This window comes from Rhamphochromis sp. 'chilingali' (assembly GCF_963969265.1).
Source record: "Rhamphochromis sp. 'chilingali' genome assembly, chromosome: 19".
Classification (NCBI taxonomy): domain Eukaryota; kingdom Metazoa; phylum Chordata; class Actinopteri; order Cichliformes; family Cichlidae; genus Rhamphochromis; species Rhamphochromis sp. 'chilingali'.
The window spans coordinates 560,901-577,686 of NC_137946.1; the positions used below are offsets into that span (position 1 = coordinate 560,901).

At 44.3% G+C, this 16,786-nt stretch overlaps 1 protein-coding gene across 7 annotated transcripts in view; it reads left to right on the forward strand.

The window, feature by feature from the left end:
• Positions 1-16,786, forward strand: part of amot (angiomotin) — a 48,785-nt gene that overhangs the window by 26,821 nt on the left and 5,178 nt on the right. For 6 of the 7 annotated variants that reach the window (XM_080867633.1, XM_080867639.1, XM_080867634.1 and 3 more), the window contains 7 exons: positions 837-929; positions 3,722-3,867; positions 7,308-7,457; positions 9,875-10,071; positions 11,359-11,487; positions 12,503-12,735; positions 12,832-13,086. In XM_080867633.1, coding sequence (XP_080723759.1) covers positions 837-929; positions 3,722-3,867; positions 7,308-7,457; positions 9,875-10,071; positions 11,359-11,487; positions 12,503-12,735; positions 12,832-13,086 — 1,203 coding nt within the window. The remainder of the gene's footprint in view (positions 1-836; positions 930-3,721; positions 3,868-7,307; positions 7,458-9,874; positions 10,072-11,358; positions 11,488-12,502; positions 12,736-12,831; positions 13,087-16,786) is intronic. The other variant, XM_080867636.1, reaches the window with a different exon arrangement.

Genomic DNA, 16,786 nt, shown 5'->3' on the forward strand with positions numbered 1-16,786 from the left:
CACCAGAACGTCACTAAACTAAGCTTCTTAAACTTTTTGAGCTTTCCAAAAAAATTAGCTAAAAAATATTGAGCCCTATTCAATTAAAGCTGCATAAAAGCCAACAGAGCTCACTACTTTATAGTTTGCTCAACTACAAAACGACATTTGAGTGTTATGAGCTTATTAGTTATGAGCTAGGACAACTGTTAGGGATTACAGTGCAGAGTTCATACATGAGGCACACGGGATTATAAGGGGCTCTGTCGACTTTCAGAGAAATCAAAGGATTGATTTAAAGTGCGCCGTATTTTCCAAACAACACGGTAATAACGACGGCCCGCTAGCATGCGCTACCAAAAATAGTGCTTTGTTGTGTATCTGACGGACCAAAGCTAAACCAGTTCCACACCAGTGAAGCTGCAGCATTTTTACAAACCAGTTCAGGTTCATCGTTTCATTCAACGATCCACTTTCGCCCTTCTTATTCTCCGTCGCCGCCATGCTTTTTCCTTCCATGTGCGTATGAAAACAAAGGCACTGCGCATGTGCGTTTTACCCATACTCTATCGCCATATTTCATTTTCTTATCGTTGCCCAACATTACACCGGTATTACCGTGGACGGTATGATATGGCCCAGCCCTAACTGGAATACATTTCTTGCATTGAGACATTAAACTTTTCTTCCCTCCAAATAATTTTTTGCGTGTTGTTGGTTTTTTTCTTTTGGTTTTTTACATGCGCTCAGAATAGAGGCACAATGATAACGCCATACCAGTGTCATTGAAATGCATTGTGCTGTATGTGTGTATACCCAGGCACCAAGATTTTGTGTTATGTGCTGTTGTTTTTAAGAGCGCATGGAAACCGCTAATAAGCAGCTCGCTGCTAAGGAGTGTGACGGCTCGGAGGACAACCGCAAAACCATCTCCCAGCTCCTGACACAGAGTAAGTGCCACACATAGACAGCATCAAACCAACAACCTTCCTGAGGAATAATGACGAGTTATTATTATTATTTTCTAATATAACACCTGTCAGCAGAATGCAGGCTATTAGAGGATGATGCACATCACTGTTGCCTGTTGGTGTCCACATGGAAACTAAGCAGACAATAGTTTTGTCAACTCTTTTATGTCGGGACGACTTGCTTGTTGAGCTGGACAGACTGTGTCTGACACTCAGCTGTTCTATGTAGGTGAGCCTCTCAGATTATTTTCTGTCATCAACCTGTATCAGTAAGTTTTTTCATTAAACAGTCCAAATGAAGGGCCGTAACCTGCGGACCCTCGCTGGTAGGGATGGGTACCGGTGTCCGGTGCCATGATGGCACCGGTTCTGACATAAACGGTAGTAACCAGACCGAAAAGCAGCGCACATTTCGGTACTTTATTTCGGTGCTTTTTTTTCCCTGAGCTGTGATACACTTTAGATTCTAGCCAATCATTTTACGTTTCCAAGGATAGTAGGCGGGGCCAGGTACGTACGTTCTGTTAGAGCAGAGCTACAGATTAAAAATGTCCAAGGCGAAGCGGTCAAAGTCTGGCTGTACTTCACAGCAAAATATGCAAACTCAGCAGCAACAAGTGCTTTAAGCTGATACTGTGATACTGTCAAAGGAGGTAACACCTCAAATCCGATGAAACACCTGGCGACGCATAGCGGTTTTTTTAAAAAGCCCAGAAATGCGCCGTATTTGATAGCTTGCTGCGAGACCTCACACCGAGCACATCTACTGCGGGTGGGTTGCCTGTTATCTGACCCGGAGTTAGCAACATCCCCCAAAAACACGAAGAGGAGAGTCCTGGCCCCTAGCCCTGCCAGTGTAGCAGAAATGATGAGGATGATGATGCAGCAGCAGCCGTTCTTCTCTGCGTAAGTAGCTAATTTACGTTGAGTAGGCTAACCACGTTATTACATTAATGCATGTAAGGTGAACTAGCAAACACCATCATAGCTACATGCTGCTGTCTTCTTGTTTGATGGCAGATACTCCCTTCACCCTGGCCAAAAAGGCTAAAATGACCAAAGAAAAAGTGGAAAACAGCTAAACATGAGAGGTTTTGGACAAAGTTTGTGTTTTTTCCATTGATTAAGCACTGCTTCCAGCCAAGAGTGATACCATATATGCCCCATAGCTGCAGAAAAGGCTAACATTGTTATCTTTTTACAAAACAACAGCTGAACATGAGAGGTTTTTGGACCAATTTTGTGTTCTCCATTCTTTAAGCACCGGTTTGAGCACCGTTTGAGCACCGGCACCGTTTCAAAAGTACCGATTTGGCACCGGTATCAGATAAAACCTAAACGATACCCATCCCTACTCGCTGGTGGTCAAACCATCAGCATGTCCCCGATGTGAAAGCAGTGTTTTACACTTCATCGGTGCCACAAACACACTCAGCTTTCACTCATTCGACATTATCTTTAGCAGTCCATGGAGCTCACACGGCAATGCTGCAAGTCACCAGGTTTTAATGGCAGCCACCTTCAATCATCTCATAAAGGACTCGCATTAAATAAAAGAGGTCCAGTCTACTCCAGCTGAGATGATTAACAGGCAGCACAAGAATCACAGCACACAGTGCTGAAAGTCTCAGAACTGTTACAGCATTCCCGGCGTTCCCTGTTTGGATATTAAAAAGTAGAGCGAGGTGATTATTCGGGGCAGAAACTCGACCTGCTAAGTTTTTATTTTGTTTTTTACTTTTGGGGTTTCTGGACTCACAATTAACTTCAAAATAATTAAGAACATGATACAAACTGTGAAATTCAACCTGGCACATCAGAGACAGCCTCATTTTATCGGTTGTCTAACTGTCAGGAAGCAGTTTGTGTGTAAAGTGTTATTATTCTTGTTTGGGACGTTATGTGGACTTCATTTAAAGCTCGTTTGTCTGAGACCTGTCAGGTTTCGCGCTGACAGGGTTCATATCAAAGTGTGTCGAGCCTTTCTTTCTGACAAATACACTGACATCACTCCTTTGTGTGAAGTTGAGAAATGTGTGTTGTTCCTGTTTTGTTGTGAAACCGTCCCTTTCATGCTGTACTGAATCAGCCCCTTATCTGTGGGAGGGGCTTGCTACTGCTGTGCCTGCCTCGGTTGGGGCGTATCCGAACACAGAGACAACGACGGACGTGCAAAAGTAGTGACTCCTGTTCACTTTACTCGGGTTTGTTGGGTTTCTCTGTGGACGAGCCAGCAAACACTGTCAGCTGACAGATGTGCGCTTGGAGCCTGGCGCTCACTGACTACGTTTCTAGTGGACGCTTGAACGTGTTCGTTAGACTCACATGTTGCGTTTTCTCAGTGCTTGACGGTGCATCCTTAAAGTTCGTGTGATCATCATAGCAACAACACCAACGATCACTCATAAGGAAGCTTCTGGAAACTTCAGTGCTGTCACCTCACTTGGTGAAGCTGTGAAACAGAGTTCAGCTGATCAGAGGACAGTGCACGCTCTAACCAGTCGTATCATGTCAGGAGTTTATCTTAAGCTGGATGGTTTTCTTGTCATAACAAAGAAAGAAAGTGATAATTACAACGAGTTATCATTTTATATAAGATTATACAAATATAAAATGTACATAAGATGTTGGGCTGATCCATGTTTGACATAATTGTGTTTAGTGTGGCATCAAATGTTAACTGTCAGTCATTTATGTGTCATTGAGTGTGTATCTGAGGTCTGCTGTGGTGAGGACAGTGTTCAGTGTTTCATGTCCTTCTGTGCGCTCAGACAAAGAGACGCTGCGTGAGAAGGAGAAGCTGGAGATGGAGCTGAACGCACTGCGCTCGACCACGGAGGACCAGAGAAGGCACATCGAGATCAGAGACCAGGCGCTGAACAACGCCCAGGCCAAAGTCGTCAAGTTGGAGGAGGAGGTGTGGCGTTTTTGACTACGCTGCTTTCATTGACTTAGACGCATTACATTTATAGATGTTGAGTAAACACTTTTCTAGGGCTGTGTATGAAGAATACACACTTAACAACACACACATATGACATGTAAGTTTAGTGGTGCAGATCAGCCTTTAATTACTTTCTGAGAAAAACAACTCCAAGAGTACAATGAGGCACAGCTTCTACAGGAAATCCTTCACGTTGCCATTAGATCAGTGCGAGGAGATAAATAAATGTACAGACTGATGTTCCTGTTTGCTTCTGATGTGACAGACGCAGTTTGTCATTTATAAATGTAAACGTTAGGATTGTCCTCTGGGAATGAGTTTCTATGCCGATCAGAGTGGAATTATTTCTATTGATGAAATGGATCAGCCTACAGATGTAACTGATCTGTTCCTGATAGGTTTACTAAGCTGTAGCTTAAACACGGTGCATAAAAAGCTATAAAGCTTGTGTAGCTAAACGAAAGAGTTTCTGAGAACGTGGCAGGTTAAGGTCACACTCTGAGCACAGCCTGGTAATATTCAGAGCTCATCTAATGAGTAACAAGGTTCACATTTGACCCTGGACACGTTTTAGGAGCACGCTTTCCATTTTCACACATTCACACACAAATTCCACAGAACGTTTGCTCCTCATTACAGAGAAATATTCACCTCAAACAGGAGAAGTTTTGCAGGCACAAAATGATAAATCTTGTATCCTGTCAGGAGCTGCTCATGATCTTATTGGTCCTGACCGTGGAGGGAGTGGCTCTGCTGGCTGAGTCCCTGTTACAAAGGCGACGTTTATGTCTTTGCACGTGCGCAGTGTGAGCAGTTGCGGTGACACCCTCACGACGGTTTGAAATCCTCGCGACCAAGCGATTGATGATCGGGAGCTGGTCGTGAGGTGTTAATCGCTTCTCGTTACCCGGCGTATACTACACGACGCACGATGAAGGCCAAACTCACCGATCACCAAAACGGTCGCACGACTGAAAAATCGGCTCACAATGGGCCAAAAATCGCATAGTGTCTGCCCACCACTAAACGTTTTATTCAGAAAACATACCCATCACAGGCTGTTGACTATCAATGGCTACCAGGCCAGTGTGTGAGCCACCAGCCACTGGGGCACAAACGTCCCTACGAGAGCAGTGACTTCAGGTCAGAGTAATGAGCGATCTCACTAACTAACCAGCTCCAATTACCAGTTTTAATTCACTTTTTATATAAATACTAGGGGTGCAACGATATTCGTATCGATATTGAACCGTTCGATACAGTGCTTTCGGTTCGGTACGCATATGTATCGAACAATACAACATTTGTAATTTATTTTATCAACTTTCCTTCTGACGATGCTGTCTGTGTTGAGCGCTCAGTGAATCTGTGTTCGACTACTCCGCCTAGGCTGCACTGTCGAGCGCAGATCCACTGAGCGCTCAACACAGACAGCATAGTCAGGAGGAAGAGCGCAGGGCAAGCTAGCGAGACAGAAGTTAAGCTCTCCTTGCAACATGGACCTCCCCCACCCTCATTCAGATCTGGCGTTTGGAATTATTTTGGTCTTCATGTGACGTATGACCCTGAAGGTAAGCGAGTCATGGACTAAAGTAAAACAGTATGTTGGATGTGCCATGCAATGCTTAATTACATTGATGTGAACTAGTGTGTTAGCGCAGTTAGCTCGTTAACGTGTTGGCCGTCTAGCCCCATGCACGGGGCGATCGGCGGTAGCTCGTTAACGGAGATTTGCCGTGTTGTGGCGTTAAGGTCATTTCAATGAGATTAACCTGAAAGCACTAGTGGGAACACAACGAATATGACTGCACATTTACGCCGACATCATCCTAGTGCAAAGACAAAAACAACAAGCATGCTACTAACTTTAGCCGAGTCATTTAGACAGCTGTTAGCACATGATTCTCCTTATGCTGCTGAGAATATAGCCCAGAAGAAGCGGATAGTATAGCTTTTATTTTGGAAAGAGACATTTCTCTGTAATAAACTCTCTTTTCCAAAGATGAGTGATTCCTCAATCAGATACAGGGCTCGCAAAATCGCTAGCCCGACGTCCCGGAGCTAGCGATCTTTCCAGTCGGGCTACAAAAATCTCTCTGCCCTGCCCGTCGGGCTATTGTAGGAAAAATATATGTCAATGCTTTTGCATTCTTTCAGAAATGTAGCTGGGTAATTATGTCATTGGCATCGGTGAGCCACTGTCAATATGTGACATATTGAAGTCGCGTTTGAATTTGCGCTTGTTTTTTGCTTTCACTTTGCAATCGTGCGAACTGTGTATAGAGAGCGACAGCACTGATCTGTGAGTGATGATAATTTGTGCACCAATTCCTCTGACATCGTCTTATTAATCGTTAGCTTACTATGCAAACATGACAAGTGAAATCTCCCGCAGCAAGCTTAAACATGTGAGAGGTTGATCGCGCAGAGAATCGCTGAGCTTATGTGAGTCCGTGTGTAAAAGCAGCAGGATATATATTTCAGTTCTGCTGAGCCAAATAAGACAGGTCAGGGTGAAGAAGTGACAGCCAAAGAAAAGCTTACCACAAAACGGAGAAGTTATGACAAATCAGACTATAAGGCAAAAAGAAAGTGCAGCTTTATGGTTTCATGGACAAAAGAATTTCTGTGGCTGCAATATGACGAGCTAAATAACCAGGGCTGCACATAAGTGGTCCGCAGGTGCACATTCGCTGTCAAAATAAAAAACACGCACAAGGGTTAGGGTTAAATTCAAAAACTGTACTTTTGAGTTAAAATATATATTTATAATTTTAATAAATGACAAATTAAAAAGGCATGAACACCGTGACACCAAAGTATCGAACCGAACCGTGAATTTTGTGTATCGTTGCACCCCTAATAAATACATTTCTATAAATATGTAACTTAGCAAACTCATAATTTTAAATTTATTACTGTGGGCTTCCAGGGGGGCCAGCTGCACTCATGTTAGCATTATACTAACATGAGCACGAGTGTCACAGCCACTGCTATGACATGCTCATGCATTCACCTATTTTTCTGCTTTTTATGACATTGGATACTGATGATGATGATGTCCACAGTGTGACTTCCTCACTGGATTTTAGTTCTCATTGGTTTGTGCACTACAGCCAACCAGCAGCAAGAACACGTATCACTGTGTTTCTGTGCTTCACACACAACAAACAAACCTGTAAACTGTGATGGATCAGGAGCTGCTGTTGCTATGGGCTGTGTATCGATCAGATTTACATTTGTTTGGAGATTCAGTGATGTCATATGATTGGAATAATTGTTTCATGTAAATCACTGAGAGGACCAGAATGTGCAGTGAGCATAATGATGCAGGGAATGAGAATCTAAAATATTACAGGGTTGTAATAGTGGTGGAACATAATGTGTGTGTGTGTGTGCGTGTGTGTGCACAGCTGAAGAAAAAGCAGGTTTACGTGGAGAAGGTGGAGAGGATGCAGCAGGCTCTGGCTCAGCTCCAGGCAGCCTGTGAGAAGCGAGAACAGCTTGAACACCGACTTCGTACAAGACTGGAGAGAGAGCTGGAGTCACTCCGTATGCAACAGGTAACACAGCACATGTGCTGACTCACCATCCCACCTGCTGAGTTCTTGGTAATTTGTCACCACTTTATTATGGCCTTTATGACTGGAAGATGAAGATCTTATTGAGCAATTGTTTAATGGTGAACTATGCTATTTGGTTATCCGCTGTAATACAGAACAAATACTTAAGAAGAGTGAAAATATTTAGTCGAGAGCCGAGGACCGCTTGTGAAGAGCTACAAGTGGTCCTGGAATCAGCAGGTACAGTTTTCTAAAATAAAATGTAACCCATACCACACAGGCGCATTTAAAGTTTGCTCGAGACATCTTGAAGCTGTCATGAGCAATGGTGGCTTTTGTGCAGGAGATATATATATATATATATATTTATTTCAGCAAGTCTGTTAAATACTAAATCTACACATACCTCACATACAGTATGAGCGAGATTGGACTTCCAACCCACAGGATCTTGGTTGGCTAACCAACCGGACATAGTGGTGGTAGACAAACAGAAGAAGACGGCCGTAGTGATCGATGTAGCGGTTCCCAATGACAGCAATATCAGGAAGAAGGAACACGAGAAGCTGGAGAAATACCAAGGGCTCAGAGAAGAGCTCGAGAGGATGTGGAGGGTGAAGGTAACGGTGGTCCCCGTGGTAATCGGAGCACTAGATGCGGTGACTCCCAAGCTAGGCGAGTGGCTCCAGCAGATCCCGGGAACAACATCGGAGATCTCTGTCCAGAAGAGCGCAGTCCTGGGAACAGCTAAGATACTGCGCAGGACCCTCAAGCTCCCAGGCCTCTGGTAGAGGACCCGAGCTTGAAGGATAAACCGCCCGCAGTCAATAGATTAGAACAACCCAGTTTTTCCAGTTATTTATTTCTGTTCAAGTTGTTCAAATCCAATGAACAGCTCGAAATGGTAAAAAGGTAAGTGGGGACCTCCCAGAGGTTTAAAAAAAGGTAAGGTTACCCAAAACTGAAAAATAATGCACATTTCAGAAAATGGCCTTTTTCAGGGAACAAAAACAGGTTAACAATTTAAAGCTGCTCTGCAACAGTGGAGGTTGATCCAGCCGTGAAAGCTGGTGCTGCTAAGTCCTACAGCTGTTCCAAAAAGGCGATTAACAGTAGAAGACAGACCATCGTAACACTTATAAATGTAGGTCTGTCCTACAGAGAAACTGCAAAGAAAGTCAAGGCGTCAGTGAGTCCAGCTTCCTTCAAACTGTGACAGGAAGAGGTCTGCAGACCCAACGACACGACTGACTCAGACACACGTTCCTGGGAGTTAACAGCTGTGTGATGGCGGCTCACAGGACATCAGCTTCAAGCAGCTTCATAGTGGTCGTAGTGAGAAAGTCTCAGTTTCAGCTGTGAGGAGAAACTTCGAGCTGCAAGTTTAAGAGGACGAGCTGCAGCAAGAAAGCCAGACGTCAGAATAAGACAGAGGCCCGTCTGGGCCATGAAACATTGGACTGCTGAAGACTGGAAGAAGGTTTCATGGACTGATGGATCAACATTTGAAATCTTCGGTTCATCATGCAGGATCTTTGCTGTGGAGTAGGTGGAAGGATGGATCCACAGTGTGTGGCATCGACTGTCAAACATGGAGGAGGAAGTGTGACGGTCTGGGGCTGTTTGCTGATCCAGGGTCTGTGACTCGTACAGAGTGAGAGGCTCCCTGAACCAGAACAGCTCCACAGCACTCTGCAGCTCCATGCAGGAGCCTCTGCAACTCCATGCAGGAGCCTCTGCAGCTCCATGCAGGAGCCTCTGCAGCTCCATGCAGGAGCCTCTGCAGCTCCATGCAGGAGCCTCTGCAGCTCCATGCAGGAGCCTCTGCTCAGTCAGAGGTTCATCCTACAGCAGGATAATCACCCAAACAGTCCAACTGTGCCAAGCTTGGAAACACGGAGTGTCCAGCACAGTCTCCAGACTCAAACCCCATCGAGCTGGTTTGGGATGAACTGGACAGAAGAGTGAAAGCAAAGCAGCTACAAGGTCCACGTTTATGGAACGTCTGCAGCAGACATGGGAGAAGATTTGATTTCTGTTGCAGACAGAAGCCACGGCTGTGTTCAGCTGTTATATCTGCCAAAGGAGGCGACTCTGATGAGTCAAAGTTTAAAATACACTCTGGTCTATAAACTGATTCCATGATTTATTTTTTCACTCCAGTTGCTTATTTGTTGGGTTTTTCTCTGTATCTATGAAGCGTCTTGAGGCGACTTTTGTTGTGATATGGCGCTATATAAATAAAATTGAATTGAATTGTACCATGCTTTCATTTCAGAGTGCAATGGAACATTAAACTGTGTAATTTTCAATGAAAAACTGGAAATATTGGGGTTTTCTAAAACCTTTGACCGGCAGAGAGAGAGAGAGAGTGTGTGTGTGTGTGTGTGTAAATAAAACAAATACATCTCTTCCAGCGTCAAGGTGGTGCTCAAACCAGCGGTGTGATCTCGTCAGAATACAACACCACAGCTCTGATGGAACACCTGAGGGAGAAGGAGGAACGGATCCTGGCTCTGGAGGCTGACATGACCAAGTGGGAGCAGAAGTATTTAGAGGAAAGTGTAATGAGGCAGTTCGCCCTGGATGCTGCAGCGTCTGTTGCTACTCAGAGGTACATGTTTCAGGTTTTTGTAGTTTCATACGGTCTCTCAGCAACATTATTGCTTGTCTTAGTTGTTAGGATCTTGAAACACGAGATGTGTCGTGGTGCGTGCTCAGTCATCCAGGTAAGCAAATCCCAAAAGGCTGATTCTGTTCATCTGGACGTTTTCAGTGGGAGAAACGTTTCCTCGCTCATCCAGGTGACGTCTTCAGTCTCAGCTGACTGCAGGTTTCCACCTTACAAACAGGACATTTGCACAAAGACTGAAACCAGCTGACTGAATGAACAGTGGGCTGTGAGGTCAGTTTCTGTACTATAAGGTTGGGAAATCTGCATTTAGCGGAGACTGAAGACGTCACTTGGACAAAACATTTCTCTCAATTTTCTGGGACCATAGGAAAGCTGCCCCGCAAAACTCACAGCCATCTGAGCTTCTCTGGGCAAGAGGCGCAGCAGCTGTGCTGCCCCTTCAGTCTGTGGCCACCAAACATCAGCTGTGACTGGGAATCAGTGATTTCTATAACCGATTCAACTCTGATTCACAAGGTCTGATCTGATTCGATTTTGACTCAGTCAGAAATACTATAATTATGATCATTTATCACTACATATCCATATTTTATATCTATGTATAAATAAAATAAATAAATACTCTGCAGTAGATCACAAACTGAAGAAAACCATGACTCGTGAACATTACCTGATGCTGCAGAAGTGAAGCAGAGCAGAGTCACGTTTAGCTTTTGGCAGAATTTGTAAAAGTTTAAATTTCTTTGGTATCGAACAGCAGAAATGAGGTTTTCTTGTCAGAGAAATAAGAGCCTCAGGCTTGATGGGGCAGTTACACACTTTAAGCTGCTAGTTCACTTTTTGTTTCATTTTTAACAACAAACTCTGGTTTCGTAGCTTTGTGGCAGCTGTTAAACCAGAGCAAATACATAACAGTAAATATTTAATGTTTAAATATGATCTGCCTGAGATGTTAAAAATGTCAGAAGTGTAATCACTGCTGTAGTTCATGCTATTACGCACCTGTTGGAGGAAGGTACAATATGGCCAAAGCCATTGCACAGAGAAAGTGTGCATCATTACCAACAAGGGCCCATCCTAAAACTGTAGCTCTACACCTGTTCTGGAGCTCCTATCCAAAGAAGGTTGCTGCTCACCTGAGAGGTGGCTGTCATTGTTTTCCTGATGCGATCATCCAGTCGTCATCCTCGGAACAATAAGGACCAACAGTCTGTTTAAGAGAAACCCCAGGATGGGTGTGAGCCACTCCTGTCCTTGTTTGTGCAGGGATACGTCTGCTACGATGATCAGCCACTCTCCTAGCAGCAGCTACGACACATCAGTGGAGGCTCGAATCCAGAAGGAAGAGGAGGAGATTCTGATGGCCAATCGGCGCTGTCTGGACATGGAAAGCAGGTAAACTGCTCCTCTGCAAAGGGCTGTTTGATTATGTCAGGGTGTGCAAACAGATGGAGAGAGCGTCATGGGCTGCTTCTGTGCAGAGCTGTGTTTGTGGTGTGAAAGCATTCGGGTATAGAAAAGTGTTACCACTTCATACCACGGTACCTGCTTTCATCGTAGATTGAAGCCATCGTATTATATTCAGGCTGCACTTGTTTTTGTATCTTGTATGTAATCAAGCTCATTCTTTATTCTGCTGTTTGTTAACTTTCTCAGCGGTTTGTGTCTTTTACCCTCTTGGACCTGCGTCCACATGTGGACTTCACAGTTTGGGTTGTCTAGACCACAATACTAAATTTTGCTCTACAAGGGCCTGAGATCCACTTACGAGGACGTTATCCTGCCACTGCTGTGTAAAACAAATGTAAATGGACTGATTCTCATGCAGCGCTTTTCTACTCTCCCGGAGTACTCGCAGCGCTCTATACAACACGCCACATTCACCCAATCACACCCATACTCACAAGCACTGACTCTAAACTGAGTGCTTTTCTAACGACATTCACACTCCGATGGACGCATCAGAGAGCAGCTTGGGGTTGGTATCTTGCCCAGGGATACTTGGCATGCAGACTGGAGGAGCCAGGGATCGAACCACCGATCAGTAGGTGACCTGCTCTGCCTCCTGAGCTACAGCAATCAAATGTCCTCATAGGTGGAACTAATTTTTCTAAGAAACAAAAATCGGTTAAAAAGATAATTCTTTGTTTTACATTCGTCAGGCCCCAATCAGCCCAAATAGCAAAGAGAAATTAAAAATGCATGAAAGAGTTTGGGTCTCAGGGGGTTAATGGTCAGTAAGACTAGAGAAGCGTTATATAAATTCAAGTACATATTGTGTTTATTCTATCGAGCTAAGTTGTTTTTAGTGTAATTTTATGATAAATGATTTCTTATTTTAAAAATCAATCCATGATTTAGTTTCAGTCACAGCCAGACATTAACTGTGGCTGCGTCTGCTCTGATCCAGGATAAAGAATCTGCACGCCCAGATCATTGAGAAGGACGCCATGATTAAGGTGCTTCACCAGCGCTCTAGGAAGGAGCCTGTTAAGTCTGATGCACCATCTGCCATGAGGCCCTCCAAGTCCTTGATGTCCATCTCCAACACGGGTGGTTCTGGATTGCTCTCTCACAACTTGGGACTGAGTAGCTCTCCAATCACTGAAGAACGTAAGGACACGAGTTGGAAGGGCAGTCTGGGTAAGAAGCAGCAGTCGGTGCAGAGGTTTTAGCCCATGTGACTATTTCATGTACATGACTTCATTCTGAGGAGCACTTGTTCTCATGTTCCTCCAGGGGTTCTGCTCGGTCCCGAGTTTCGCATGGAGTCTCTCAGGACTGAGTCGATGTCGTCGTCTCCCTCCCCGGTCCTTCCTTCTACACCGATGACTGCAGGACACTCAAAGACAGGCAGCAGAGACAGTTACACGCAGACCGACAAGGGCCACAGTCAGGACACCAGCAAGCCCAGCACTCCGGCTCTGCAGAGCATGACGCTGCCAGCTCGCCTGTCCAGTCCCAGTCCCGTCTACATCCCTGACCGCATAGCAGGTCAGCCTCTTTGTGACAGACTCACAGCCAGCTATATTTTACCTTCACAACAGAAGTCAGTCCACATGCTTCCTTTTTGTGCACTGGAAAGTAAAGACACGAGTATTTCATAGTGCGTTTCTACTCGTAGTGAGCATGTAAGAGCTTTTTCTACTACAAGCCACACTCACCCATTTACAGTCACATGCTTACAGCGCTTTATTCTATACCTGTAAATGCTTTAGATCTGCCACACATTACCTAAGACTGTCCAAGGATAACGCCACATGCAGCCTGGACGAGCTCGCTGGCTTTGCAAAGCCACCCCTGTGGTTCAGGGTCAACTGGACCTCTGAGACGTCTCATTCTTCCATATTAAAAAAACATTAACACATCAGACGGCCCTTTGCCCTTTGCTCTCTCCCTCCCTGTCGATTCTTCACTGTCCCATTCAATAAAGGCCAAAAATACATCCATATAGATACAGATATAGATCTCTATTGGATTTAGGTAAGGTGAGTCAGTCATTGGTCATCAATTTGGAGGATTAAGAAATCTCCAGCCTCAAGTGATGACACTGTCACTTGAGGCTGGAGATTGTTGTGCACCAGGAGGAACCCAGAACCTGCTGCACCAGCATAAATACGAGGAGGGAAAACCATCCCTGTCCTTCTACGTGTGCACCTGTTGTTAATTTCATTGACACCAAAGCAGCTGACCCTGATTTACAACCACTGACCAGATCAACGTCACAGAAGTTTACCTGACCAGTTGCTGTACTCTGGTCAGTGTTCCTTTAATTGTTTTTACGTAGTGCACTATAAAATTGACAAAAATCATAATCTCAGAAGGGCTGAGGAGCAAATATTGCTTGTTCTTCTACAACACAGTGACGCAGAGTTAGCACCATCGCCTCAAGACAAGGGTGACCTGGATTTGTATCCACCAGTCGGCTGGGCCGTTCTGTGTGAAGCTTGCATGTTCTCTGTGAGGCTTCATGGGTTCTCTTCAGGTTTCTCCTGCAGGCCAAAGAAATGCACTCACAGCCTTTGTCGTGACATTCAGATCTGAGCTAAGGTGCTTCCTGTTTCCACTGTTCATCTGTCAGATGTGTCTACAACTTGACTGGAGTCCACCTGTGGTAAATTCAGTTTACTGGACTTGATCTGGAAAGTACACACCTGTCTCTGTAAGGTCCAAACCATGGACAGGTGTCAGAGCACCAACCAAGCCATGAAGTCCAAAGAATTGTCTGTAGACCTCAGTGACAGGATTGTATCGAGGCACAGGTCTGCAGAAGGGTACGAAGAGATTCTGCAGCATTGAAGGTCCCAATGAGTACAGTGGACTCCATTATCCATAGATGGGAGACATTTGGAGCCACCAGGACTCTACCTGGAGCTGGAGGTGTCCAAGAACCTGATGGTCACTCTGACAGAGCTCCAGTGTTGCTCTGTGGACAGAGAACCTTCCAGAAGTCCAACCATTTCTGCAGCACCAATCAGGCCTGTATGGTAGAGTCATCAGACTGAGCCCACTCCTCAGTAGAAGGTGACGGCTCACCTGGAGTTTCCCAGAAAGCACCTAAAGGATTCTCAGACCACGAGAAGCACAATTCTTTACCCATCTAATAAAAGTTTAGATTTTCATGAACGAGACACTCTCATGACTCATGGAGTGATGCCACTAACCAGCCAATCAGTGGCATGCAGTCTGATGACATCACATTTTAGTACCTGCTCGGATCACTTTTTTTAGTACCTGGTACCAGGTATCACCTAAAGGAAAACTGTGGCAAGTCGATCCAAGTCATACTAATGGAAACGGGGCTATTGTAGTAAACAAAATAAACAGTAGAGCAAACATATGAACCAACAGACGTCATCTGATACATAGTTTAGATTTTGGAGACAGACACTCTCTCTACTTTTAAGATTAGGCTTAAAACTTCCCTTTTTGCTAAAGCATATAGTTAGGGCTGGACCAGGTCACTTTGTCCACTCACCCTTCTCACTGTCACCAAAGCACTTGCTCGGAGGGGGTTACTTGATTGTTTTCTTTGTAATATTGTAGGGTCTTTACCTTGCATATATTTTGTCAAATCGCAGAGCTAATCGCACCGTTCATCACTTGGCCAATAAAATCCCTACAATGAAGCGTGGTTCTGTGGGGATATTTCTCAGCTGCAGCACTGGGCTGTTCAGTGAATGTCCTTAGGTGGGCCAGCCAGAGCCCAGAACTGAGCCTGATAAAGGTTCTGCAAAGAAAAATGGGGGGGAAAGTGCCCAATAGGGCTGCTACGATTAGTCGACGACTGATTTAATAGTCGACGCGTCGTTTGAAGCTTTGTAAGATCCCAAAAGACGCAGGAATCAGTAGCAGAATTTAAGAGTGTAATAACGGACTGAAACAGAAGATGGCAGCACTGCATGTACAAGGATGCCAGCTGCCGTTAAACCCCAAAGAAGAAGAAGCTGTGTCCCAGAATTCATAGCGCAGCCCAGCTCAGTTGTCAACAATGGCGGCAGCTAGCTAGTTTTAATATTACTCTTATTATTCTTTCTGGGTCACAAAATAAACGTTTAACATATTTCAGGCGAGAATGTAGCTGTGTAAACCTCAAATATCTGCTCAGTTTATCAAGACACCACATATTTTCAAAAGCGCTCCGACGTTTTCGGAGACGTCTGTTACCCACTAGCTCGATAGCTAGCCGGGGGCTAGGCTAACTAGAGCCGTGAGAACACCGGACTCCCGGCTAATCATTTTCAAACCCACCGCCGTCTTTCGCTGCTCAGGTTAAACAGGATATATGAGTCACTTAGATAACTTAAAAATGTTGTTGTTTGGCTTTTTTTTTTTTTAGTATTTTATTTGTTCCTGAGTAAATCGGTTTGGCTGAGATTAAAGTTATAGTTTTTACACAGCTGAAGAAACGTCAAGCAGACAGCTGATCATCAGAAGTGTGAGATGCTGGAGAATATACTCCGGTGTCCTGTTATATTTTAGATAGCAAGGAGTTTATTAAACTTCACCGAAACAATCTGCAAATTTCAATAAAATTTAATAAACTCTCATCTTGTCTTTATTTTTAGTTAGCACAGACCTTAAACACTTAAAGCTGTAAGCTAATGATAGTTATATAAGAGCAGATGCTGCTGGTGCAATAAGCTGTAGTTTTACGTCTAATGGATGATGATCTGATTAGTCGACTAATCGCAAAAATAATCGGTGACTAGTCGACTATCAAAATAATCGTTTGTGGCAGCCCTAGTGCCCAACAATAGATTTGCCAAGCTTAGAATCATAAAGACTGGAGGCTGTAGCGCACAGTACTGAGCAAAGAGCGTGAATACTTCTGTTATATTTGGGGCTTTATTTTTAACTAATTCCAAGCAAGCGTTTTTTCCACTTTGGCATCATGTTGTATTGTGTGAACATGAAGCAAGTAATCTCTTTGAGAGTATACAACAACCTGTTACGAGGTGCTTTATGAAGGTAAAAATACCGGTAGTGGCTCACGGTTTAGAAATCATTTAAAAGTATGTATGTATGCAACACACACTCCTGGCAACATTATCACAGTTAATGTAACGTTTTGTTGTGATATTGTGTAACGTGATGTAATGTCAACATGTGAAGGATCTATAAGATTCGAGGTGTACACAGCAGACAGGATCAGAGGAGAAATGTTCTCATCAGTCTTTCACTGTCACATTTG